The sequence below is a fragment of the Rhinichthys klamathensis genome, unplaced genomic scaffold (genome assembly GCF_029890125.1).
Source record: "Rhinichthys klamathensis goyatoka isolate OS25496 unplaced genomic scaffold, OSU_Roscu_1.1 h1tg000267l_1, whole genome shotgun sequence".
NCBI lineage: Eukaryota > Metazoa > Chordata > Actinopteri > Cypriniformes > Leuciscidae > Rhinichthys > Rhinichthys klamathensis.
In genome coordinates, this window is record NW_026606788.1 from 722,690 (window position 1) to 747,653 (window position 24,964).

The 24,964-nt window shown below is 50.7% G+C and overlaps 1 protein-coding gene across 1 annotated transcript in view; it reads left to right on the forward strand.

The window, feature by feature from the left end:
- The first annotated feature begins 2,858 nt into the window (after positions 1-2,858).
- Positions 2,859-24,964, forward strand: part of gfm1 (G elongation factor, mitochondrial 1) — a 62,893-nt gene continuing 40,787 nt past the window's right edge. Inside the window, exons 1-6 of the mRNA XM_056267979.1 lie at positions 2,859-3,056; positions 5,216-5,368; positions 5,844-5,976; positions 8,575-8,779; positions 23,714-23,830; positions 23,917-24,067. Coding sequence (XP_056123954.1) covers positions 2,982-3,056; positions 5,216-5,368; positions 5,844-5,976; positions 8,575-8,779; positions 23,714-23,830; positions 23,917-24,067 — 834 coding nt within the window. The 5' untranslated portion in view covers positions 2,859-2,981. The remainder of the gene's footprint in view (positions 3,057-5,215; positions 5,369-5,843; positions 5,977-8,574; positions 8,780-23,713; positions 23,831-23,916; positions 24,068-24,964) is intronic.

Sequence of the window (24,964 nt, forward strand, 5' to 3'; positions counted from 1 at the left end):
CATACACTGTAGATGATTCTCTCATCTACACAGATGCATTTTACTTTTTGCAAATGATACATTATTATAAGGAAAACTATTTAAACACGAGTGAAATCATTGTTGTGTTCATGACGATAGGAAAAATAGGCATAAAGCGTACACATTTACCCAAATTATTATGTGCATGTTTAACCGAAGCTAATTTGGGTGGGTTTGTCCCATCCCCGGCCCAATGTCACTTCTCTTTATTTTACGGCCCTGACGAGAACATCGATCTCCTCGGCTGTGAACCATCAGAACTGTAACTAAACCAAGCGCGCCGCTGCCTGCGTCTACCTCATGTGACGTCATCGCCGAGTCGCGTAAAAAAATAACCGTTACTAACCAAAAACGTCAAAAACTGGACTTTAACACAATTTTGGAGACATTTCTAACTTTATATACATATCTTAACTGCTTTATGTACCCATTAATCGACAGTGGTGTTTAACCTGCACCATGGCCTTTAACCATTGTGAATATCCGAGGGTAACTTAACGGTTGCTTCACGACTAATCTCAAAGTTCCGTTCGACTGTGACACTAGGAGGCGAAATGCGACAATCGTATGCGAATGTCGTGTGCAGTGGAAAGGCGGCTATTGGCTGTGCTGGGGCAACTGCACATCCAATGGCGCGGGCGCCTCTGACGTGCGAGCTGCGTGCGACCAATGAGCCAACTCAACGTCATTACACGTCAGAGCCCGCCAAGGGGGCGCCAAGTCCCCGAATTTTCCATTATAGCAGGTCTTCGTTCATTCATAGTCTGTCTGACATTTATATTTTAGAAGCTATGTGTCTGTCATGGATTTGCACTGAATTGATTATCAAAAATACGGAACAAAGTGCGTTCCGTATCAGTTCAATACGGAACAAGACTTGACTTTTATGTGTCAAATAAGCTGTCATCCCTCCCTCTCGAGCAACTGACAGGACGTCGTCCCACGCGAAGTCATGGCAACCAAATTAAACAGGGCGAGTAGGCCTACTACTTGTCACTGAATCTTATTTATAGTGTATATAATATATTATAATATATTTGCCTATAGGCAAAGTGACGAACAGCGTTGAAATCCGCACTCACGTGGGTAGGGTTGCCGTGAAATATGACAGCTAACGTTACAGTTTATTGGAAAATAAATTTATTTATGAATTTGATGAATTTAGTGTTTACTGCTATCAGTCCCAAGACAAGAAGCTAACGTTAGCGAACGCTGCAGAGACCCTCTGCCTGTGACTCCCCGCTGCAGGAGACGCTGCTCCGACACGCTGTATTAACGATACTGTTTTAAAACCAACATGATAAACGTAACGTTAGCTAATAATGTTCACTTAGCGTTTTGATTTGTTGTTAAACTATGTAATGCACAGCTAGCTAGAAGCTAGCGCTAAATCATTATCCACGAGTGAACATGTTTAAGTTGTCAATAATTTCAAACAACGACATTACAATAATTTACATGATGATAAAAAAAACAATGTTTACAGTCAATGTCGCAATATATAACTTATATATATAAATAACTTACTTACTCAAAAGAGGGTTCAGCGCAACCGTGTCCCAGTAAAGGCGCGTCCGCATCCTAGGATCCGACATGGGTCCGCACTGGATCCGTTGTTTGACAGTAGAATTTACGGCGCCTCCCGGAGGCGGAGCTGATCCTCTGGGCGGCCCCAAAACGAATGTGACAGTTACGCGGGTTTGGCGACTTGAACGCGGATCCGCTTAGGAGTCTCCTGCTGTGTTGGATGGCTCCACCTTGTGGAATAATAGAGCCATTACACTGAATATGAAGACTACTCAAACAAGAGTGCACGAGAAAAAGGGTTATTATATGTTGTTGATTTGTTCGATGAAGCTGGTCAATTTGTTAAACTGCCCGAGGTGAAGACTGGAGACGTGAACTTTCGGGATACAAAGTGCAATGACAAAAAAAGGGAAATGTATTAAAATATAAATTATTCTACGATTTCAACACACCAGAAGAAGTTAAAATGTTTAATGCAACATTTAGAAACAGGTACTGTTATTATCTTAAATGGCCATTGAGTGTATAATGATCATGTTCATCCAGCTGCTGAAATCATACGCAGAAGATTCAGATTAAAGGCGATTTATGTGGATTTTGCTCAAAGAGCCTGAAAACATTGAAGATTTATGTTTTTCTCACAGTTCTGGCAGGATCTTTACACATAATATAGGCTACTGAAATTCCTTCACTAAACTTATTCCAGGTTTTGATTTATGGTCGCTCAAAAAACATGTCATTGATGTCAAACGTTGTTATTATTACTGTGGGTAAATATAATATAGCCTATATAAAAGCAAGTGGAATAAAGTAAGTCTTCTGTAACTTGTTTTAAAATGAATGTAAAAATGTCTAGCATCCATAAAATACTTCTCTCCTTAAAGGTTGCAACCCCGATTAAATGTTAGAAAATTATTGTTTATTGTACCACCAATGCTGACATTTATTGGCTTGTATGCACAGATATACGAATGGAGATTTAATTACATGTTATTTGTGTATATTTCAAATGCATTATTATTGTTCCTTACTTCAGTTTATAAATTGATAATGTTCAATAAAAAAGCCTTCATTTATGAAGAGGATAAATAAAGGTGAAAGACAAAAGATAAAGGCTTAGGTACCTTACATTTTCTATAGCGAAATAATGCTAAAAAGAGATAGATAGTTAAAAATAAACGTTTCTAAACAGTTGTGACGTAACGGAGCGACGTAGCCTCGTTTACACGCGCTCAGATCAGAATCACTGCATTCACAAAAGGTTCCGAGGCTGCACGAAACGCGTTTCGGAAATTGAGTTTTTTCCCTGTCGGCTCACCGTAGAACCGGAAGCAACCTGTTTCACAAGCAGCCGGTCGGCGTGACTTTGAGCTCATGTGTGTGTGACACCAGAGTAAACACACACTACTCACACACATCTACTGTAACTCAAAATGCGGCTTCTGAGAGCAGCCACAGCTTTAACACGACTGCACCCGCCCAAGCCCGGACACGGCACGTTAAAACAGGTGCGTGTGTGAAGAACACACACTTCAGAACACACACTTATTCAGCTGCATATTAGCTGTCTGTCTGATCATGTGTGTGTGTGTGTGTGTGTGTGTGTGTGTGTGTGTGTGTGTGTGTGTGTGTGTGTGTGTGTGTGTGTCTGTGTCTCTGTCTCTGTGTGTGTCTCTGATCATGTGTGTGTGTGTGTGTGTGTGTGTGTCAGGTGTTGATCCGCTGCTGTGTTCTGTGTGTGTGTGTGTGTCTCTGATTGTGTGTGTGTGTGTGTGTGTGTGTCTCAGGTGTTGATTCGCTGCTGTGCTCTGTCTGTGTGTGTGTGTGTGTCTCTGATCGTGTGTGTGTGTGTCTCTCTGATCGTGTGTGTGTGAGTGAGTGAGTGAGTGTGTGTGTGTGTGTCTCTCTGATCGTGTGTGTGTGAGTGAGTGAGTGAGTGTGTGTGTGTCTCTCTGATCATGTTTGTGTGTCAGGTGTTGATCCGCTGCTGTGCTCTGTGTGTGTGTGTGTGTCTCTGATCGTGTGTGTGTGTGTGTGTTTCAGGTGTTGATCCGCTGCTGTGTTCTGTGTGTGTGTGTGCCACTCTGATCGCGTGTGGGTGTGTCTCTCTGATCGTGTGTGTGTGAGTGAGTGAGTGTGTGTGTGTGTGTGTCTCTCTGATCATGTTTGTGTGTCAGGTGTTGATCCGCTGCTGTGCTCTGTGTGTGTGTGTGTGTCTCTGATCGTGTGTGTGTGTGTGTGTCTCTGATCGTGTGTGTGTGTGTGTGTGTGTCTCAGGTGTTGATCCGCTGCTGTGCTCTGTGTGTGTGTGTGTGTCTCTGATCGTGTGTGTGTGTGTGTGTCTCTGATCGTGTGTGTGTGTGTGTGTGTCTCAGGTGTTGATTCGCTGCTGTGCTCTGTCTGTGTGTGTGTGTCTCTCTGATCGTGTGTGTGTGTGTCTCTCTGATCGTGTGTGTGTGAGTGAGTGAGTGTGTGTGTGTGTGTCTCTCTGATCATGTTTGTGTGTCAGGTGTTGATCCGCTGCTGTGCTCTGTGTGTGTGTGTGTGTCTCTGATCGTGTGTGTGTGTGTGTGTGTCTCAGGTGTTGATTCGCTGCTGTGCTCTGTGTGTGTGTCTCTGATCGTGTGTGTGTGTGTGTCTCTCTGATTGTGTGTGTGTGTGTGTGTCTCTGATCGTGTGTGTGTGTGTGTGTGTGTGTGTCAGGTGTTGATCCGCTGCTGTGCTCTGTGTGTGTGTCTCTCTGATCGTGTGTGTGTGTGTGTGTGTGTCAGGTGTTGATCCGCTGCTGTGCTCTGTGTGTGTGTCTCTCTGATCGTGTGTGTGTGTGTGTGTCAGGTGTTGATCCGCTGCTGTGCTCTGTGTGTGTGTCTCTCTGATCGTGTGTGTGTGTGTGTGTGTCAGGTGTTGATCCGCTGCTGTGTTCTGTGTGTGTGTCTCTCTCTGATCGTGTGTGTGTGTGTGTGTGTGTCTCAGGTGTTGATCCGCTGCTGTGCTCTGTGTGTGTCTCTCTCTGATCGTGTGTGTGTGTGTGTCAGGTGTTGATCCGCTGCTGTGCTCTGTGTGTGTCTCTCTCTCTGATCGTGTGTGTGTGTCAGGTGTTGATCCGCTGCTGTGCTCTGTGTGTGTGTCTCTCTCTGATCGTGTGTGCGTGTCTCTCTCTCTCTGATCGTGTGTGTGTGTGTGTGTGTGTCAGGTGTTGATCCGCTGCTGTGCTCTGTGTGTGTGTCTCTCTGATCGTGTGTGTGTGTGTGTGTCTCTGATCGTGTGTGTGTGTGTGTGTGTGTCAGGTGTTGATCCGCTGCTGTGCTCTGTGTGTGTGTCTCTCTGATCGTGTGTGTGTGTGTGTGTCAGGTGTTGATCCGCTGCTGTGCTCTGTGTGTGTGTCTCTCTCTGATCGTGTGTGCGTGTCTCTCTCTCTCTGATCGTGTGTGTGTGTGTGTGTGTGTGTGTGTGTCTCAGGTGTTGATCCGCTGCTGTGCTCTGTGTGTGTGTCTCTCTCTGATCGTGTGTGTGTGTGTGTCTCAGGTGTTGGTCCGCTGCTGTGCTCTGTGTGCGTGTCTCTCTCTCTCTGATCGTGTGTGTGTGTGTGTGTGTGTCTCAGGTGTTGATCCGCTGCTGTGCTCTGTGTGTGTGTCTCTCTCTGATCGTGTGTGCGTGTGTGTCTCAGGTGTTGGTCCGCTGCTGTCGCTCGTGCTCGAATGGGTTCACGCCGAACGAGCTGATCCGGAACATCGGCATCTCTGCGCACATCGACTCGGGGAAGACCACCCTGACCGAGCGCGTGCTGTACTACACCGGCAGGATCGCGGAGATGCACGAGGTAAGCCTCGCAAACACCCGGCGGTCTTTAAAGGTCACACATTATGCCCCTTTTCACAAGATGTACTATAAATCTATGGTGTCTCCAGAATGAGTCTGTGAAATCTCAGCTCAAAATCATTTATTATAGCTTGTCAAAGTTGCCGCTTAAAGGGTGTGTGTGTGCGTGTCCCTTTAAATGCAAATGAGCTGCAGCTCCGCCTCCGTTCAGAAGAGGGCGGAGCCTTTACACAAGAGGGGAGAAACGCACCAATAACAAAAGGGGAGGGAACAAATGCTAGCACGTAACCCTTGCCTAAACAGAGTGACTGGGTTTCGCTTTACTGTTTTCCGTGTCGGTAGAAGCACCAGGACCCGAAACTCCGAGTTTCAGGATACGTCCCCTTTAAACGCAGCTAAGAGCGTTCTCAGAGCGCTGACAGGGTTCTCCAGAAGTACTCTTCCCTGTAACGTCTTCATCACGTGTCTCCTGTCAGGTGCGAGGGAAGGATGGAGTGGGAGCGATCATGGACTCGATGGAGTTGGAGAGACAGAGAGGAATCACGATCCAGTCCGCCGCCACCTTCACCATGTGGAGACGTCACAACATCAACATCATCGACACGCCAGGTGAGCCTCCATCCAGGGCTCGTGGCCTCCTGAGAGGACACACTCGCTCCTGCCGTCTGACACACTTCTGCTTATAGGAATTATTTTACTCACCGGACGATTTGGCTACCACATTTTTAAGTTCTGGCCATTCAGAACTTCTACTACACCTATTTAATGTGAACAGATCTAACACAAAAGGAGGTGGTGTAGCTTTACAGATGAGTAGTGGGTTTAACTGTAAATGAGTAAACAAGATAATAGATAATATTATGGAATGTGTTACAGTGGAAGTAATGGTATTTATTTATGGTCTTTCTCCCACTATCTTAAAACCATCAAGACTACAGCCAGTAGTTCTACATTAATTGACAACATCTTTACGAATGCAGTTGACAGCAGAATAGAAAGTGGCCTCCTCATAAACGACAGAAGTGATCATCTCCCTGTCTTTACTACACCGCAACACTTCTTTCAGAATACCAATACAAAGAAACAAGAAGCATATAGTCTAAAACGACTCAAAACAGCAACATCCATAAAAGCCTTTAAACACTGGAATGAAGTCTACTTAACTAATGATCCAAATGAATCTTGAAATGAAAAGGAAACACTAAGAAAAGTGAAAATCCAAAGTACTTCTCAAATCAATGGAAAACTATAACCAAGCCAATCGATATTGCTAATGAATTTAATAATTATTTTGTAAATGTAGGAGATCTAGCAAACAATATTGTGCAACCAGAATTAAAAGTAGGTGTGGATGTTGACATAATTAAATCAAATACTAACTCGACATTTCTAAAGTCAGTTGAAGAAAATTAACTAATAAATACAATAAATAAATGTAAAAATGAAAAATCTACAGATGTTAATGATATAGACATGGCACTGGATAAGGCCGTTATGACATTTCTTCCAAACTATAGTGCCATCACTCTCTCAAACTGTAGACCAATCTCTCTCCTTCCACAATTCTCACAAATAATAGAAAAACTATTTGAAATAAGACTAGACAGTTTCATAAAAAAATATATAATCCTGGGACCAAAGATATTCTCATCATACATCAAGGACATCTGTAAGGCGTCTACGCAATTACATTGTGTCTATTTTGCAGACGATACAACTCTATTTTGTTCCGATCAAAGTTTGGGACAGCTTCTGGACACAGTGGAAGCAGAAAACAGTAAAAAAAAGGTTTGATGTTAATAAATTGTCGTTAAATATAAATAAAACTACATTTATTTTATTTAGTAATAAAAAAATAAATACAAATGTCCAGATCAGAATTGAAATGACTGAACTAGAAATGGTAAGTGAAACTAAATTCTTAAGTGTCATTATAGACCACAAGCTCAGTTGGAAATCCCACATAAAGTTAGAAAACTCAAACACTCTGGCTTTCCTGTCCACAATGACTCACTGCGTAGAGATCTGGGGAAATGCACACAACACAACAATAAAACCAGATGTTATTCTGCAAAAACGTGCAATAAGAATTATAAATAAAACAGATTATCACCCAACAAACAAGCTATTCATAAACTCTAACCTATTAAAATGTATGACTTAGTAGAATTAAAAATAGCCAAAATAATGTGTGTTCAGGGGTTACACAGAGATGTGTGTGTGTTCAGGGGTTACACAGAGATGTGTGTGTGTTCAGGGGTTACACAGAGATGTGTGTGTGTTCAGGGGTTACACAGAGATGTGTGTGTGTTCAGGGGTTACACAGAGATGTGTGTGTGTTCATGCGTTACACAGAGATGTGTGTGTGTTCAGGGGTTGTGCTCTGGAACAGTCTCTGAAGAACTCGCTTTAAGAAATTATATAAAAAAGAAAAGATTACATTATACAAAGCTGAATGAATTTAGCTTTTTTTTCTTTCAGTCATTCTTTATGTACGCAAGATGACTTTGGTGTTTGGTGTTGTGTGTAAAATAAATAAAGTGTAAAAAGGATCGGCGCTGTAAGCATAAGCTTCAGCCGACACCTCGGTCAAGCAACTCTTTTCTTTTAAAAATATTGTTTACATTGTAATTTAATTTTCATTTCTATGTTTGCTTGTAAATTGTTGTTCTTTTTTTCCTTTCTTTTGAAGTTGACAGAAATAAACTTAACTAACTAACTATGTATATTATAACATTTGGATTATTACATCAAAATCCTGTCATCCAGCCATTTCCAGCTTCCTCTTTCATCCTCCTCCTTTTCACCAAAAATGTGTTTATGAACAGATCAATACAGTACGAACAACATAAAAAAAAAGTCTTTTCTGTTAACCAAATGCTTTTTAATCTTCGCTGTTGCTTCAATGCAAATGAACAAGCGCACCGTTATTTGTTGCGTAGTGACTTGTGTGTGTTCAAGTTAGCCAGATATGAGCAGATTCTGCGCAATACGCTGTATTTAATAGATCATGATGACTCATGAGTATTTGGGCACTATTTGGGACTAAATCTGGGCAGATTTGACTCGCACGAACTTCTCCCTCAAAGTGAGTAAATAAAATAACAGGCTAAATTGTCTGGTGATTTGACAGTGTTACCCGCATTTGGCGGGTGTTAATTTAAAACCCTGGTCGTGGTGATAGCGTTTGGTGTGTGTGTTGTCCAGGTCACGTGGACTTCACCATCGAGGTGGAGCGGTCCCTGCGTGTGCTGGACGGGGCAGTGCTGGTGCTGTGTGCGGTCGGGGGGGTGCAGTGTCAGACCATGACCGTTAACCGGCAGATGAAGCGCTACAGCGTGCCCTTCCTCACCTTCATCAACAAGCTGGACCGGCAGGGGGCCAATCCGGGCCGAGCGCTGCAGCAGCTCAGGTGATACGCTCTCACACAGGCCGTCAGAGGTCATGCAGCAGCTCAGGTGATACGCTCTCACACAGGCCGTCAGAGGTCACAGGTCATGCAGCAGCTCAGGTGATACGCTCTCACACAGGCCGTCAGAGGTCAGAGGTCATGCAGCAGCTCAGGTGATACGCTCTCACACAGGCCGTCAGAGGTCACAGGTCATGCAGCAGCTCAGGTGATACGCTCTCACACAGGCCGTCAGAGGTCATGCAGCAGCTCAGGTGATACGCTCTCACACAGGCCGTCAGAGGTCATGCAGCAGCTCAGGTGATACGCTCTCACACAGGCCGTCAGAGGTCACAGGTCATGCAGCAGCTCAGGTGATACGCTCTCACACAGGCCGTCAGAGGTCAGAGGTCATGCAGCAGCTCAGGTGATACGCTCTCACACAGGCCGTCAGAGGTCACAGGTCATGCAGCAGCTCAGGTGATACGCTCTCACACAGGCCGTCAGAGGTCAGAGGTCATGCAGCAGCTCAGGTGATACGCTCTCACACAGGCCGTCAGAGGTCATTCAGCAGCTCAGGTGATACGCTCTCACACAGGCCGTCAGAGGTCATGAAGCAGCTCAGGTGATACGCTCTCACACAGGCCGTCAGAGGTCATGCAGCAGCTCAGGTGATACACTCTCACACAGGCCGTCAGAGGTCATTCAGCAGCTCAGGTGATACACTCTCACACAGGCCGTCAGAGGTCATGCAGCAGCTCAGGTGATACGCTCTCACACAGGCCGTCAGAGGTCACAGGTCATGCAGCAGCTCAGGTGATACGCTCTCACACAGGCCGTCAGAGGTCAGAGGTCATGCAGCAGCTCAGGTGATACGCTCTCACACAGGCCGTCAGAGGTCACAGGTCATGCAGCAGCTCAGGTGATACGCTCTCACACAGGCCGTCAGAGGTCAGAGGTCATGCAGCAGCTCAGGTGATACGCTCTCACACAGGCCGTCAGAGGTCATGAAGCAGCTCAGGTGATACGCTCTCACACAGGCCGTCAGAGGTCATGCAGCAGCTCAGGTGATACGCTCTCACACAGGCCGTCAGAGGTCACAGGTCATGCAGCAGCTCAGGTGATACGCTCTCACACAGGCCGTCAGAGGTCACAGGTCATTCAGCAGCTCAGGTGATACGCTCTCACACAGGCCGTCAGAGGTCACAGGTCATGCAGCAGCTCAGGTGATACGCTCTCACACAGGCCGTCAGAGGTCACAGGTCATGCAGCAGCTCAGGTGATACGCTCTCACACAGGCCGTCAGAGGTCACAGGTCATGCAGCAGCTCAGGTGATACGCTCTCACACAGGCCGTCAGAGGTCAGAGGTCATGCAGCAGCTCAGGTGATACGCTCTCACACAGGCCGTCAGAGGTCACAGGTCATGCAGCAGCTCAGGTGATACGCTCTCACACAGGCCGTCAGAGGTCATGCAGCAGCTCAGGTGATACGCTCTCACACAGGCCGTCAGAGGTCACAGGTCATGCAGCAGCTCAGGTGATACGCTCTCACACAGGCCGTCAGAGGTCACAGGTCATTCAGCAGCTCAGGTGATACGCTCTCACACAGGCCGTCAGAGGTCACAGGTCATGCAGCAGCTCAGGTGATACGCTCTCACACAGGCCGTCAGAGGTCACAGGTCATGCAGCAGCTCAGGTGATACGCTCTCACACAGGCCGTCAGAGGTCACAGGTCATGCAGCAGCTCAGGTGATACGCTCTCACACAGGCCGTCAGAGGTCAGAGGTCATGCAGCAGCTCAGGTGATACGCTCTCACACAGGCCGTCAGAGGTCACAGGTCATGCAGCAGCTCAGGGGATACGCTCTCACACAGGCCGTCAGAGGTCAGAGGTCATGCAGCAGCTCAGGTGATACGCTCTCACACAGGCCGTCAGAGGTCATTCAGCAGCTCAGGTGATACGCTCTCACACAGGCCGTCAGAGGTCAGAGGTCATGCAGCAGCTCAGGGGATACGCTCTCACACAGGCCGTCAGAGGTCATACAGCAGCTCAGGGGATACGCTCTCACACAGGCCGTCAGAGGTCAGAGGTCATGCAGCAGCTCAGGTGATACGCTCTCACACAGGCCGTCAGAGGTCATTCAGCAGCTCAGGTGATACGGTCTCACACAGGCCGTCAGAGGTCATTCAGCAGCTCAGGGGATACGCTCTCACACAGGCCGTCAGAGGTCATTCAGCAGCTCAGGTGATACGCTCTCACACAGGCCGTCAGAGGTCAGAGGTCATGCAGCAGCTCAGGTGATACGCTCTCACACAGGCCGTCAGAGGTCATTCAGCAGCTCAGGGGATACGCTCTCACACAGGCCGTCAGAGGTCATTCAGCAGCTCAGGGGATACGCTCTCACACAGGCCGTCAGAGGTCATTCAGCAGCTCAGGTGATACGCTCTCACACAGGCCGTCAGAGGTCAGAGGTCATGCAGCAGCTCAGGTGATACGCTCTCACACAGGCCGTCAGAGGTCATTCAGCAGCTCAGGTGATACGGTCTCACACAGGCCGTCAGAGGTCATTCAGCAGCTCAGGTGATACGCTCTCACACAGGCCGTCAGAGGTCAGAGGTCATTCAGCAGCTCAGGTGATACGCTCTCACACAGGCCGTCAGAGGTCATTCAGCAGCTCAGGGGATACGCTCTCACACAGGCCGTCAGAGGTCATTCAGCAGCTCAGGTGATACGCTCTCACACAGGCCGTCAGAGGTCATTCAGCAGCTCAGGGGATACGCTCTCACACAGGCCGTCAGAGGTCAGAGGTCATGCAGCAGCTCAGGGGATACGCTCTCACACAGGCCGTCAGAGGTCATACAGCAGCTCAGGTGATACGCTCTCACACAGGCCGTCAGAGGTCATTCAGCAGCTCAGGTGATACGCTCTCACACAGGCCGTCAGAGGTCAGAGGTCATTCAGCAGCTCAGGTGATACGCTCTCACACAGGCCGTCAGAGGTCATTCAGCAGCTCAGGTGATACGCTCTCACACAGGCCGTCAGAGGTCACAGGTCATGCAGCAGCTCAGGTGATACGCTCTCACACAGGCCGTCAGAGGTCACAGGTCATGCAGCAGCTCAGGTGATACGCTCTCACACAGGCCGTCAGAGGTCAGAGGTCATGCAGCAGCTCAGGTGATACGCTCTCACACAGGCCGTCAGAGGTCAGAGGTCATTCAGCAGATCAGGTGATACGCTCTCACACAGGCCGTAGAGGTCAGAGGTCATTCAGCAGCTCAGGTGATACGCTCTCACACAGGCCGTCAGAGGTCAGAGGTCATGCAGCAGCTCAGGTGATACGCTCTCACACAGGCCGTCAGAGGTCACAGGTCATGCAGCAGCTCAGGTGATACGCTCTCACACAGGCCGTCAGAGGTCAGAGGTCATGCAGCAGCTCAGGTGATACGCTCTCACACAGGCCGTCACAGGTCATGCAGCAGCTCAGGTGATACACTCTCACACAGGCCGTCAGAGGTCATTCAGCAGCTCAGGTGATACGCTCTCACACAGGCCGTCAGAGGTCAGAGGTCATGCAGCAGCTCAGGTGATACGCTCTCACACAGGCCGTCAGAGGTCAGAGGTCATTCAGCAGCTCAGGTGATACGCTCTCACACAGGCCGTCAGAGGTCATTCAGCAGCTCAGGTGATACGCTCTCACACAGGCCGTCAGAGGTCATTCAGCAGCTCAGGTGATACGCTCTCACACAGGCCGTCAGAGGTCATTCAGCAGCTCAGGTGATACGCTCTCACACAGGCCGTCAGAGGTCATTCAGCAGCTCAGGTGATACGCTCTCACACAGGCCGTCAGAGGTCATGCAGCAGCTCAGGTGATACGCTCTCACACAGGCCGTCAGAGGTCAGAGGTCATGCAGCAGCTCAGGTGATACGCTCTCACACAGGCCGTCAGAGGTCATGCATCAGCTCAGGTGATACGCTCTCACACAGGCCGTCAGAGGTCATGCAGCAGCTCAGGTGATACGCTCTCACACAGGCCGTCAGAGGTCAGAGGTCATACAGCAGCTCAGGTGATACGCTCTCACACAGGCCGTCAGAGGTCATGCAGCAGCTCAGGGGATACGCTCTCACACAGGCCGTCAGAGGTCACAGGTCATGCAGCAGCTCAGGTGATACGCTCTCACACAGGCCGTCAGAGGTCATGCAGCAGCTCAGGTGATACGCTCTCACACAGGCCGTCAGAGGTCATGCAGCAGCTCAGGGGATACGCTCTCACACAGGCCGTCAGAGGTCAGAGGTCATGCAGCAGCTCAGGTGATACGCTCTCACACAGGCCGTCAGAGGTCAGAGGTCATGCAGCAGCTTAGGTGATACGCTCTCACACAGGCCGTCAGAGGTCAGAGGTCATGCAGCAGCTCAGGTGATACGCTCTCACACAGGCCGTCAGAGGTCATGCAGCAGCTCAGGTGATACGCTCTCACACAGGCCGTCAGAGGTCATGCAGCAGCTCAGGTGATACGCTCTCACACAGGCCGTCAGAGGTCAGAGGTCATTCAGCAGCTCAGGTGATACGCTCTCACACAGGCCGTCAGAGGTCACAGGTCATTCAGCAGCTCAGGTGATACGCTCTCACACAGGCCGTCAGAGGTCACAGGTCATGCAGCAGCTCAGGTGATACGCTCTCACACAGGCCGTCAGAGGTCACAGGTCATGCAGCAGCTCAGGTGATACGCTCTCACACAGGCCGTCAGAGGTCACAGGTCATGCAGCAGCTCAGGTGATACGCTCTCACACAGGCCGTCAGAGGTCAGAGGTCATGCAGCAGCTCAGGTGATACGCTCTCACACAGGCCGTCAGAGGTCACAGGTCATGCAGCAGCTCAGGTGATACGCTCTCACACAGGCCGTCAGAGGTCATGCAGCAGCTCAGGTGATACGCTCTCACACAGGCCGTCAGAGGTCACAGGTCATGCAGCAGCTCAGGTGATACGCTCTCACACAGGCCGTCAGAGGTCACAGGTCATTCAGCAGCTCAGGTGATACGCTCTCACACAGGCCGTCAGAGGTCACAGGTCATGCAGCAGCTCAGGTGATACGCTCTCACACAGGCCGTCAGAGGTCACAGGTCATGCAGCAGCTCAGGTGATACGCTCTCACACAGGCCGTCAGAGGTCACAGGTCATGCAGCAGCTCAGGTGATACGCTCTCACACAGGCCGTCAGAGGTCAGAGGTCATGCAGCAGCTCAGGTGATACGCTCTCACACAGGCCGTCAGAGGTCACAGGTCATGCAGCAGCTCAGGGGATACGCTCTCACACAGGCCGTCAGAGGTCAGAGGTCATGCAGCAGCTCAGGTGATACGCTCTCACACAGGCCGTCAGAGGTCATTCAGCAGCTCAGGTGATACGCTCTCACACAGGCCGTCAGAGGTCAGAGGTCATGCAGCAGCTCAGGGGATACGCTCTCACACAGGCCGTCAGAGGTCATACAGCAGCTCAGGGGATACGCTCTCACACAGGCCGTCAGAGGTCAGAGGTCATGCAGCAGCTCAGGTGATACGCTCTCACACAGGCCGTCAGAGGTCATTCAGCAGCTCAGGTGATACGGTCTCACACAGGCCGTCAGAGGTCATTCAGCAGCTCAGGGGATACGCTCTCACACAGGCCGTCAGAGGTCATACAGCAGCTCAGGTGATACGCTCTCACACAGGCCGTCAGAGGTCATTCAGCAGCTCAGGTGATACGCTCTCACACAGGCCGTCAGAGGTCAGAGGTCATTCAGCAGCTCAGGTGATACGCTCTCACACAGGCCGTCAGAGGTCATTCAGCAGCTCAGGTGATACGCTCTCACACAGGCCGTCAGAGGTCACAGGTCATGCAGCAGCTCAGGTGATACGCTCTCACACAGGCCGTCAGAGGTCACAGGTCATGCAGCAGCTCAGGTGATACGCTCTCACACAGGCCGTCAGAGGTCAGAGGTCATGCAGCAGCTCAGGTGATACGCTCTCACACAGGCCGTCAGAGGTCAGAGGTCATTCAGCAGATCAGGTGATACGCTCTCACACAGGCCGTAGAGGTCAGAGGTCATTCAGCAGCTCAGGTGATACGCTCTCACACAGGCCGTCAGAGGTCAGAGGTCATGCAGCAGCTCAGGTGATACGCTCTCACACAGGCCGTCAGAGGTCACAGGTCATGCAGCAGCTCAGGTGATACGCTCTCACACAGGCCGTCAGAGGTCAGAGGTCATGCAGCAGCTCAGGTGATACGCTCTCACACAGGCCGTCACAGGTCATGCAGCAGCTCAGGTGATACACTCTCACACAGGCCGTCAGAGGTCATTCAGCAGCTCAGGTGATACGCTCTCACACAGGCCGTCAGAGGTCAGAGGTCATGCAGCAGCTCAGGTGATACGCTCTCACACAGGCCGTCAGAGGTCAGAGGTCATTCAGCAGCTCAGGTGATACGCTCTCACACAGGCCGTCAGAGGTCATTCAGCAGCTCAGGTGATACGCTCTCACACAGGCCGTCAGAGGTCATTCAGCAGCTCAGGTGATACGCTCTCACACAGGCCGTCAGAGGTCATTCAGCAGCTCAGGTGATACGCTCTCACACAGGCCGTCAGAGGTCATTCAGCAGCTCAGGTGATACGCTCTCACACAGGCCGTCAGAGGTCATGCAGCAGCTCAGGTGATTCGCTCTCACACAGGCCGTCAGAGGTCAGAGGTCATGCAGCAGCTCAGGTGATACGCTCTCACACAGGCCGTCAGAGGTCATGCATCAGCTCAGGTGATACGCTCTCACACAGGCCGTCAGAGGTCATGCAGCAGCTCAGGTGATACGCTCTCACACAGGCCGTCAGAGGTCAGAGGTCATACAGCAGCTCAGGTGATACGCTCTCACACAGGCCGTCAGAGGTCATGCAGCAGCTCAGGGGATACGCTCTCACACAGGCCGTCAGAGGTCACAGGTCATGCAGCAGCTCAGGTGATACGCTCTCACACAGGCCGTCAGAGGTCATGCAGCAGCTCAGGTGATACGCTCTCACACAGGCCGTCAGAGGTCATGCAGCAGCTCAGGGGATACGCTCTCACACAGGCCGTCAGAGGTCAGAGGTCATGCAGCAGCTCAGGTGATACGCTCTCACACAGGCCGTCAGAGGTCAGAGGTCATGCAGCAGCTTAGGTGATACGCTCTCACACAGGCCGTCAGAGGTCAGAGGTCATGCAGCAGCTCAGGTGATACGCTCTCACACAGGCCGTCAGAGGTCATGCAGCAGCTCAGGTGATACGCTCTCACACAGACCGTCAGAGGTCATGCAGCAGCTCAGGTGATACGCTCTCACACAGGCCGTCAGAGGTCAGAGGTCATTCAGCAGCTCAGGTGATACGCTCTCACACAGGCCGTCAGAGGTCATGCAGCAGCTCAGGTGATACGCTCTCACACAGGCCGTCAGAGGTCAGAGGTCATTCAGCAGCTCAGGTGATACGCTCTCACACAGTCCGTCAGAGGTCAGAGGTCATGCAGCAGCTCAGGTGATACGCTCTCACACAGGCCGTCAGAGGTCAGAGGTCATGCAGCAGCTCAGGTGATACGGTCTCACACAGGCCGTCAGAGGTCATTCAGCAGCTCAGGTGATACGCTCTCACACAGGCCGTCAGAGGTCATTCAGCAGCTCAGGTGATACGCTCTCACACAGGCCGTCAGAGGTCAGAGGTCATTCAGCAGCTCAGGTGATACGCTCTCACACAGGCCGTCAGAGGTCATTCAGCAGCTCAGGTGATACGCTCTCACACAGGCCGTCAGAGGTCATGAAGCAGCTCAGGTGATACGCTCTCACACAGGCCGTCAGAGGTCATGCAGCAGCTCAGGTGATACGCTCTCACACAGGCCGTCAGAGGTCACAGGTCATGCAGCAGCTCAGGTGATACGCTCTCACACAGGCCGTCAGAGGTCACAGGTCATGCAGCAGCTCAGGTGATACGCTCTCACACAGGCCGTCAGAGGTCATGCAGCAGCTCAGGTGATACGCTCTCACACAGGCCGTCAGAGGTCAGAGGTCATGCAGCAGCTCAGGTGATACGCTCTCACACAGGCCGTCAGAGGTCATGCAGCAGCTCAGGTGATACGCTCTCACACAGGCCGTCAGAGGTCATGCAGCAGCTCAGGTGATACGCTCTCACACAGGCCGTCAGAGGTCAGAGGTCATTCAGCAGCTCAGGTGATACGCTCTCACACAGGCCGTCAGAGGTCATGCAGCAGCTCAGGTGATACGCTCTCACACAGGCCGTCAGAGGTCATGCAGCAGCTCAGGTGATACGCTCTCACACAGGCCGTAGAGGTCAGAGGTCATTCAGCAGCTCAGGTGATACGCTCTCACACAGGCCGTCAGAGGTCAGAGGTCATTCAGCAGCTCAGGTGATACGCTCTCACACAGGCCGTCAGAGGTCATTCACCAGCTCAGTAGATACGCTCTCACACAGGCCGTCAGAGGTCATGCAGCAGCTCAGGTGATACGCTCTCACACAGGCCGTCAGAGGTCAGAGGTCATTCAGCAGCTCAGGTGATACGCTCTCACAAAGGCCGTCAGAGGTCATGCAGCAGCTCAGGGGATACGCTCTCACACAGGCCGTCAGAGGTCATTCAGCAGCTCAGGTGATACACTCTCACACAGGCCGTAGAGGTCACAGGTCATGCAGCAGCTCAGGTGATACGCTCTCACACAGGCCGTCAGAGGTCAGAGGTCATTCAGCAGCTCAGGTGATACGCTCTCACACAGGCCGTCAGAGGTCAGAGGTCATTCAGCAGCTCAGGTGATACGCTCTCACACAGGCCGTCAGAGGTCAGAGGTCATTCAGCAGCTCAGGGGATACGCTCTCACACAGGCCGTCAGAGGTCATTCAGCAGCTCAGGTGATACGCTCTCACACAGGCCGTCAGAGGTCATTCAGCAGCTCAGGTGATACGCTCTCACACAGGCCGTAGAGGTCACAGGTCATGCAGCAGCTCAGGTGATACGCTCTCACACAGGCCGTCAGAGGTCAGAGGTCATTCAGCAGCTCAGGTGATACGCTCTCACACAGGCCGTAGAGGTCAGAGGTCATTCAGCAGCTCAGGTGATACGCTCTCACACAGGCCGTCAGAGGTCAGAGGTCATTCAGCAGCTCAGGTGATACGCTCTCACACAGGCCGTCAGAGGTCATTCAGCAGCTCAGGTGATACGCTCTCACACAGGCCGTCAGAGGTCAGAGGTCATTCAGCAGCTCAGGGGATACGCTCTCACACAGGCCGTCAGAGGTCATTCAGCAGCTCAGGTGATACGCTCTCACACAGGCCATCAGAGGTCAGAGGTCATTCAGCAGCTCAGGTGATACGCTCTCTCACAGGCCGTCAGAGGTCATTCAGCAGCTCAGGTGATACGCTCTCACACAGGCCGTCAGAGTTCAGAGGTCATTCAGCAGCTCAGGTGATACGCTCTCACACAGGCCGTCAGAGGTCAGAGGTCATTCAGCAGCTCAGGTGATACGCTCACACAGGCCGTCAGAGGTCATTCAGCAGCTCAGGTGATACGCTCTCACACAGGCCGTCAGAGGTCATGCAGCAGCTCAGGTGATACGCTCTCACACAGGCCGTCAGAGGTCACAGGTCATGCAGCAGCTCAGGTGATACGCTCTCACACAGGCCGTCAGAGGTCATGCAGCAGCTCAGGTGATACGCTCTCACACAGGCCGTCAGAGGTCAGAGGTCATGCAGCAGCTCAGGTGATACGCTCTCACACAGGTCGTCAGAGGTCATGCAGCAGCTCAGGGGATACGCTCTCACACAGGCCGTCAGAGGTCAGAGGTCATGCAGCAGCTCAGGTGATACGCTCTCACACAGGCCGTCAGAGGTCATGCAGCAGCTCAGGTGATACGCTCTCACACAGGCCGTCAGAGGTCAGAGGTCATGCAGCAGCTCAGGTGATACGCTCTCACACAGGCCGTCAGAGGTCATGCAGCAGCTCAGGGGATACGCTCTCACACAGGCCGTCAGAGGTCAGAGGTCATGCAGCAGCTCAGGTGATACGCTCTCACACAGGCCGTCAGAGGTCATACAGCAGCTCAGGGGATACGCTCTCACACAGGCCGTCAGAGGTCAGAGGTCATGCAGCAGCTCAGGTGATACGCTCTCACACAGGCCGTCAGAGGTCATTCAGCAGCTCAGGTGATACGCTCTCACACAGGCCGTCAGAGGTCATGCAGCAGCTCAGGGGATACGCTCTCACACAGGCCGTTAGAGGTCAGAGGTCATGCAGCAGCTCAGGTGATACGCTCTCACACAGGCCGTCAGAGGTCATTCAGCAGCTCAGGTGATACGCTCTCACACAGGCCGTCAGAGGTCAGAGGTCATGCAGCAGCTCAGGTGATACGCTCTCACACAGGCCTTCAGAGGTCATTCAGCAGCTCAGGTGATACGCTCTCACACAGGCCGTAGAGGTCAGAGGTCATTCAGCAGCTCAGGTGATACGCTCTCACACAGGCCGTCAGAGGTCAGAGGTCATTCAGCAGCTCAGGTGATACGCTCTCACACAGGTCGTCAGAGGTCATTCAGCAGCTCAGGTGATACGCTCTCACACAGGCCATCAGAGGTCAGAGGTCATTCAGCAGCTCAGGGGATACGCTCTCACACAGGCCGTCAGAGGTCATTCAGCAGCTCAGGTGATACGCTCTCACACAGGCCGTCAGAGGTCAGAGGTCATTCAGCAGCTCAGGTGATACGCTCTCTCACAGGCCGTCAGAGGTCATTCAGCAGCTCAGGTGATACGCTCTCACACAGGCCGTCAGAGGTCAGAGGTCATTCAGCAGCTCAGGTGATACGCTCTCACACAGGTCGTCAGAGGTCAGAGGTCATTCAGCAGCTCAGGTGATACGCTCTCACACAGGCCGTCAGAGGTCATTCAGCAGCTCAGGTGATACGCTCTCACACAGGCCGTCAGAGGTCACAGGTCATGCAGCAGCTCAGGTGATACGCTCTCACACAGGCCGTCAGAGGTCATTCAGCAGCTCAGGTGATACGCTCTCACACAGGCCGTCAGAGGTCATTCAGCAGCTCAGGTGATACGCTCTCACACAGGCCGTCAGAGGTCACAGGTCATGCAGCAGCTCAGGTGATACGCTCTCACACAGGCCGTCAGAGGTCATGCAGCAGCTCAGGTGATACGCTCTCACACAGGCCGTCAGAGGTCAGAGGTCATGCAGCAGCTCAGGTGATACGCTCTCACACAGGCCGTCAGAGGTCAGAGGTCATGCAGCAGCTCAGGTGATACGCTCTCACACAGGCCGTCAGAGGTCACAGGTCATGCAGCAGCTCAGGTGATACGCTCTCACACAGGCCGTCAGAGGTCAGAGGTCATGCAGCAGCTCAGGTGATACGCTCTCACACAGGCCGTCAGAGGTCATGCAGCAGCTCAGGGGATACGCTCTCACACAGGCCGTCAGAGGTCAGAGGTCATGCAGCAGCTCAGGGGATACGCTCTCACACAGGCCGTCAGAGGTCATACAGCAGCTCAGGGGATACGCTCTCACACAGGCCGTCAGAGGTCAGAGGTCATGCAGCAGCTCAGGTGATACGCTCTCACACAGGCCGTCAGAGGTCATTCAGCAGCTCAGGTGATACGCTCTCACACAGGCCGTCAGAGGTCATGCAGCAGCTCAGGGGATACGCTCTCACACAGGCCGTTAGAGGTCAGAGGTCATGCAGCAGCTCAGGTGATACGCTCTCACACAGGCCGTCAGAGGTCATTCAGCAGCTCAGGTGATACGCTCTCACACAGGCCGTCAGAGGTCAGAGGTCATGCAGCAGCTCAGGTGATACGCTCTCACACAGGCCTTCAGAGGTCATTCAGCAGCTCAGGTGATACGCTCTCACACAGGCCGTAGAGGTCAGAGGTCATTCAGCAGCTCAGGTGATACGCTCTCACACAGGCCGTCAGAGGTCAGAGGTCATTCAGCAGCTCAGGTGATACGCTCTCACACAGGTCGTCAGAGGTCATTCAGCAGCTCAGGTGATACGCTCTCACACAGGCCATCAGAGGTCAGAGGTCATTCAGCAGCTCAGGGGATACGCTCTCACACAGGCCGTCAGAGGTCATTCAGCAGCTCAGGTGATACGCTCTCACACAGGCCGTCAGAGGTCAGAGGTCATTCAGCAGCTCAGGTGATACGCTCTCTCACAGGCCGTCAGAGGTCATTCAGCAGCTCAGGTGATACGCTCTCACACAGGCCGTCAGAGGTCAGAGGTCATTCAGCAGCTCAGGTGATACGCTCTCACACAGGTCGTCAGAGGTCAGAGGTCATTCAGCAGCTCAGGTGATACGCTCTCACACAGGCCGTCAGAGGTCATTCAGCAGCTCAGGTGATACGCTCTCACACAGGCCGTCAGAGGTCATTCAGCAGCTCAGGTGATACGCTCTCACACAGGCCGTCAGAGGTCATACAGCAGCTCAGGTGATACGCTCTCACACAGGCCGTCAGAGGTCACAGGTCATGCAGCAGCTCAGGTGATACGCTCTCACACAGGCCGTCAGAGGTCATTCAGCAGCTCAGGTGATACGCTCTCACACAGGCCGTCAGAGGTCATTCAGCAGCTCAGGTGATACGCTCTCACACAGGCCGTCAGAGGTCATGCAGCAGCTCAGGTGATACGCTCTCACACAGGCCGTCAGAGGTCAGAGGTCATGCAGCAGCTCAGGTGATACGCTCTCACACAGGCCGTCAGAGGTCAGAGGTCATGCAGCAGCTCAGGTGATACGCTCTCACACAGGCCGTCAGAGGTCACAGGTCATGCAGCAGCTCAGGTGATACGCTCTCACACAGGCCGTCAGAGGTCAGAGGTCATGCAGCAGCTCAGGTGATACGCTCTCACACAGGCCGTCAGAGGTCACAGGTCATGCAGCAGCTCAGGTGATACGCTCTCACACAGGCCGTCAGAGGTCACAGGTCATGCAGCAGCTCAGGTGATACGCTCTCACACAGGCCGTCAGAGGTCATGCAGCAGCTCAGGTGATACGCTCTCACACAGGCCGTCAGAGGTCATGCAGCAGCTCAGGGGATACGCTCTCACACAGGCCGTCAGAGGTCAGAGGTCATTCAGCAGCTCAGGTGATACGCTCTCACACAGGCCGTCAGAGGTCATGCAGCAGCTCAGGTGATACGCTCTCACACAGGCCGTCAGAGGTCAGAGGTCATGCAGCAGCTCAGGTGATACGCTCTCACACATGCCGTCAGAGGTCATGCAGCAGCTCAGGTGATACGCTCTCACACAGGCCGTAGAGGTCAGAGGTCATGCAGCAGCTCAGGTGATACGCTCTCACACAGTCCGTCAGAGGTCAGAGGTCATGCAGCAGCTCAGGTGATACGCTCTCACACAGGCCGTCAGAGGTCAGAGGTCATTCAGCATCTCAGGTGATACGCTCTCACACAGGCCGTCAGAGGTCACAGGTCATGCAGCAGCTCAGGTGATACGCTCTCACACAGGCCGTCAGAGGTCAGAGGTCATGCAGCAGCTCAGGTGATACGCTCTCACACAGGCCGTCAGAGGTCAGAGGTCATGCAGCAGCTCAGGTGATACGCTCTCACACAGGCCGTCAGAGGTCATGCAGCAGCTCAGGTGATACACTCTCACACAGGCCGTCAGAGGTCATTCAGCAGCTCAGGTGATACACTCTCACACAGGCCGTCAGAGGTCACAGGTCACGGACAGCAGGGGTCTTCCGGACAAATCTCGTGTAATATTAACATTCTGTCATCCCAACCCATATGACTTTCGTTTCTCTTCAGAACACTTACGAAGGTTTATTCACCCAAAACTTTAATTTAGGCTTTTATCCGCATATAAAATTGATCATAGCACATACATAAAGCACATCAGATATTATAAACAGAAGCTCAAACGTACTTGCTTGACGCACGAGAACAAACCTTATTGGTTCCCTTAAAAATCTGTGCATTTGTGTAAGATGAACGAAAGTCTTGGGTTTTGAAGGAAATAATGGTGAGTAAATGTATGTTTAATTCGGCAGTCAAACAGATGGATATATTTACTGCACTCACACATATATGTAAATAATGATAATATATTAATTGAGCTCTTTCACATTTTCTTGCGCTTGAATGGACATATTTATACAAAATTATCCTAGTAAACATAGTCTGTTATATCTTGAGTGAACATAAACAGTTGAGAAATAAGATGCATGTGTAACAGTCTATTGGATCCGTGCATTAGCTCTTAAAGTGACAGCAGCCTAATATTCCTGTTGCCATCTGTTTTGATCAAAATATACAAAAATATTGTGTTTTGATGTAATGATCAAACAACAAAGGACAAAGAAAAAATGCACTCATTGCTTTTGCCTGAAAAACGTGTACCTTTAATAAGGATTCCTTAGGAAAAGCAGTGTTTATTTTATTTGTATTTTGTATGTTTATTCTACTGTTTTTTTGTGCTATTGCTCGTAATTTGATTTTGTTCTTATTTTATTATTGACAGTTTACTTTGTCTTTAACAATATTTGATATTTATGTGAGTTAGATTAGTAGTTTTTGGTGTCACAACCTTATTTATCAAGGTTATGGGTCAAAAACACAACAAAAACGATAACTAAGCCTCTTTATTTTTTTATTCCTTTTTTTGTGGTGGGGCCGTTGAACTCTAGATGGCGCAGGCTGATGGTCCTTAACATGCAATCTGCAAGCAATGACATCATTACGGCATGGCACAAGCTGATTGGCTCAGCTGATCCTGCAGCCAATGAGATGCTCCACATTTGAATAGTCTGGTTGAGTGTTAGCTGTAGAATAGTGTGCTGTTCCTCTGAACCCCTCCTCCTCCCCAGCTCCTCCTGCCTAGAGCTGGTGCAGCATTGATGAATGTCTATTAATGCTCAGATCTTACAGGCTCTCAATAAGGTTGTTTTAATTTTTCCTGCAGGACTAAACTGAATCAAAATGCAGCGTTTGTCAACATCCCCATCGGGCTGGAGGGAAATCTGCAAGGCATCGTGGATCTGATCGAGGAGCGCAGCATCTTCTTCGACGGCCCCTTCGGGTAGAGCATGAGTTTGGTGTTGTATAGCGTGAGTGCTGCCGATCACATGGTTTCTCATCATCTGTGTGTTTCTCGTTTGACTGAAGCCAGAGCATCCGCTTTGCCGAGATCCCGGCGGAGATGCGGTCCGAGGCGTCCGACCGCAGACAGGAGCTGGTGGAGTGTGTGGCCAACGCCGACGAGACGCTCGGAGAGATGTTTCTGGAGGAGAGAGTTCCCACTGTGGACGACCTCAAGGTCTGTCTGCTTCATACACACACTTTACTTTAATGTGTCCTTGTTACAGTGTAATTAACAAGTAATGGTAAGGTTTAAGGTAAGTTGTAATAAGCTTGTAATTGTGCATAATTTACTGTTATGTAGGGGTGCACCGGACGGATCAGCGCTCCACGGTTCGGCACGCATGTGACTCGCGGATTAACTGCTAAATCTAACCGCCATAGAGTGAAAGTTTATCATTTGGATGTGTTTTGTCTTGTCAATTTATACATTCAAACAATTTTTAATGTGGAAGAAGAGGCCAAAATCGGGACTCGCGCAAACACACAGAGAGAGAGGGAGAGAGAGAGATTTCCTTGCCCTTGAACTGACATATACGCACAAAATTATGTCTAAATATATTCGTCTCCGCAATAATTCTCTCGGTTATGTCATGAGAGAACAGTTGAGAAAGAAATCGGATGTTTGTCAGTTTATTCGGTCTTAAAGTGACCGAATAAACCCCCCCCCCCAAAAGTTTGTGTTTACCTAATATACAGTATGTGTGTGTACTGTATACTTGTTTTGTATATATAAATGGATACATTTACATGTGTGTATATTTACGATTTGTTTTATTTATATATAATATATATTATGTATAGATATATTCAGTATATGCATGCAAATATTCTTAAATTTATGTGATCCGTTGCACCACTACTGTATTAAGTATGTTTAACGTGTGTAACAAGGACATAAAGTGTTACCCAGCATCCTCATCTAAGATTGAAACTCGTAAGTGACAGATTATAAACTATATCTCAGTATCTCAGCGACACAGTTGATTGGATGATTTGATGTTCCTATACCTGTGTTTGTAGCACTATCTGTAGTCCTGCTGTGTATGTAGGGGTCTGAAAGCGTGTGTATGCT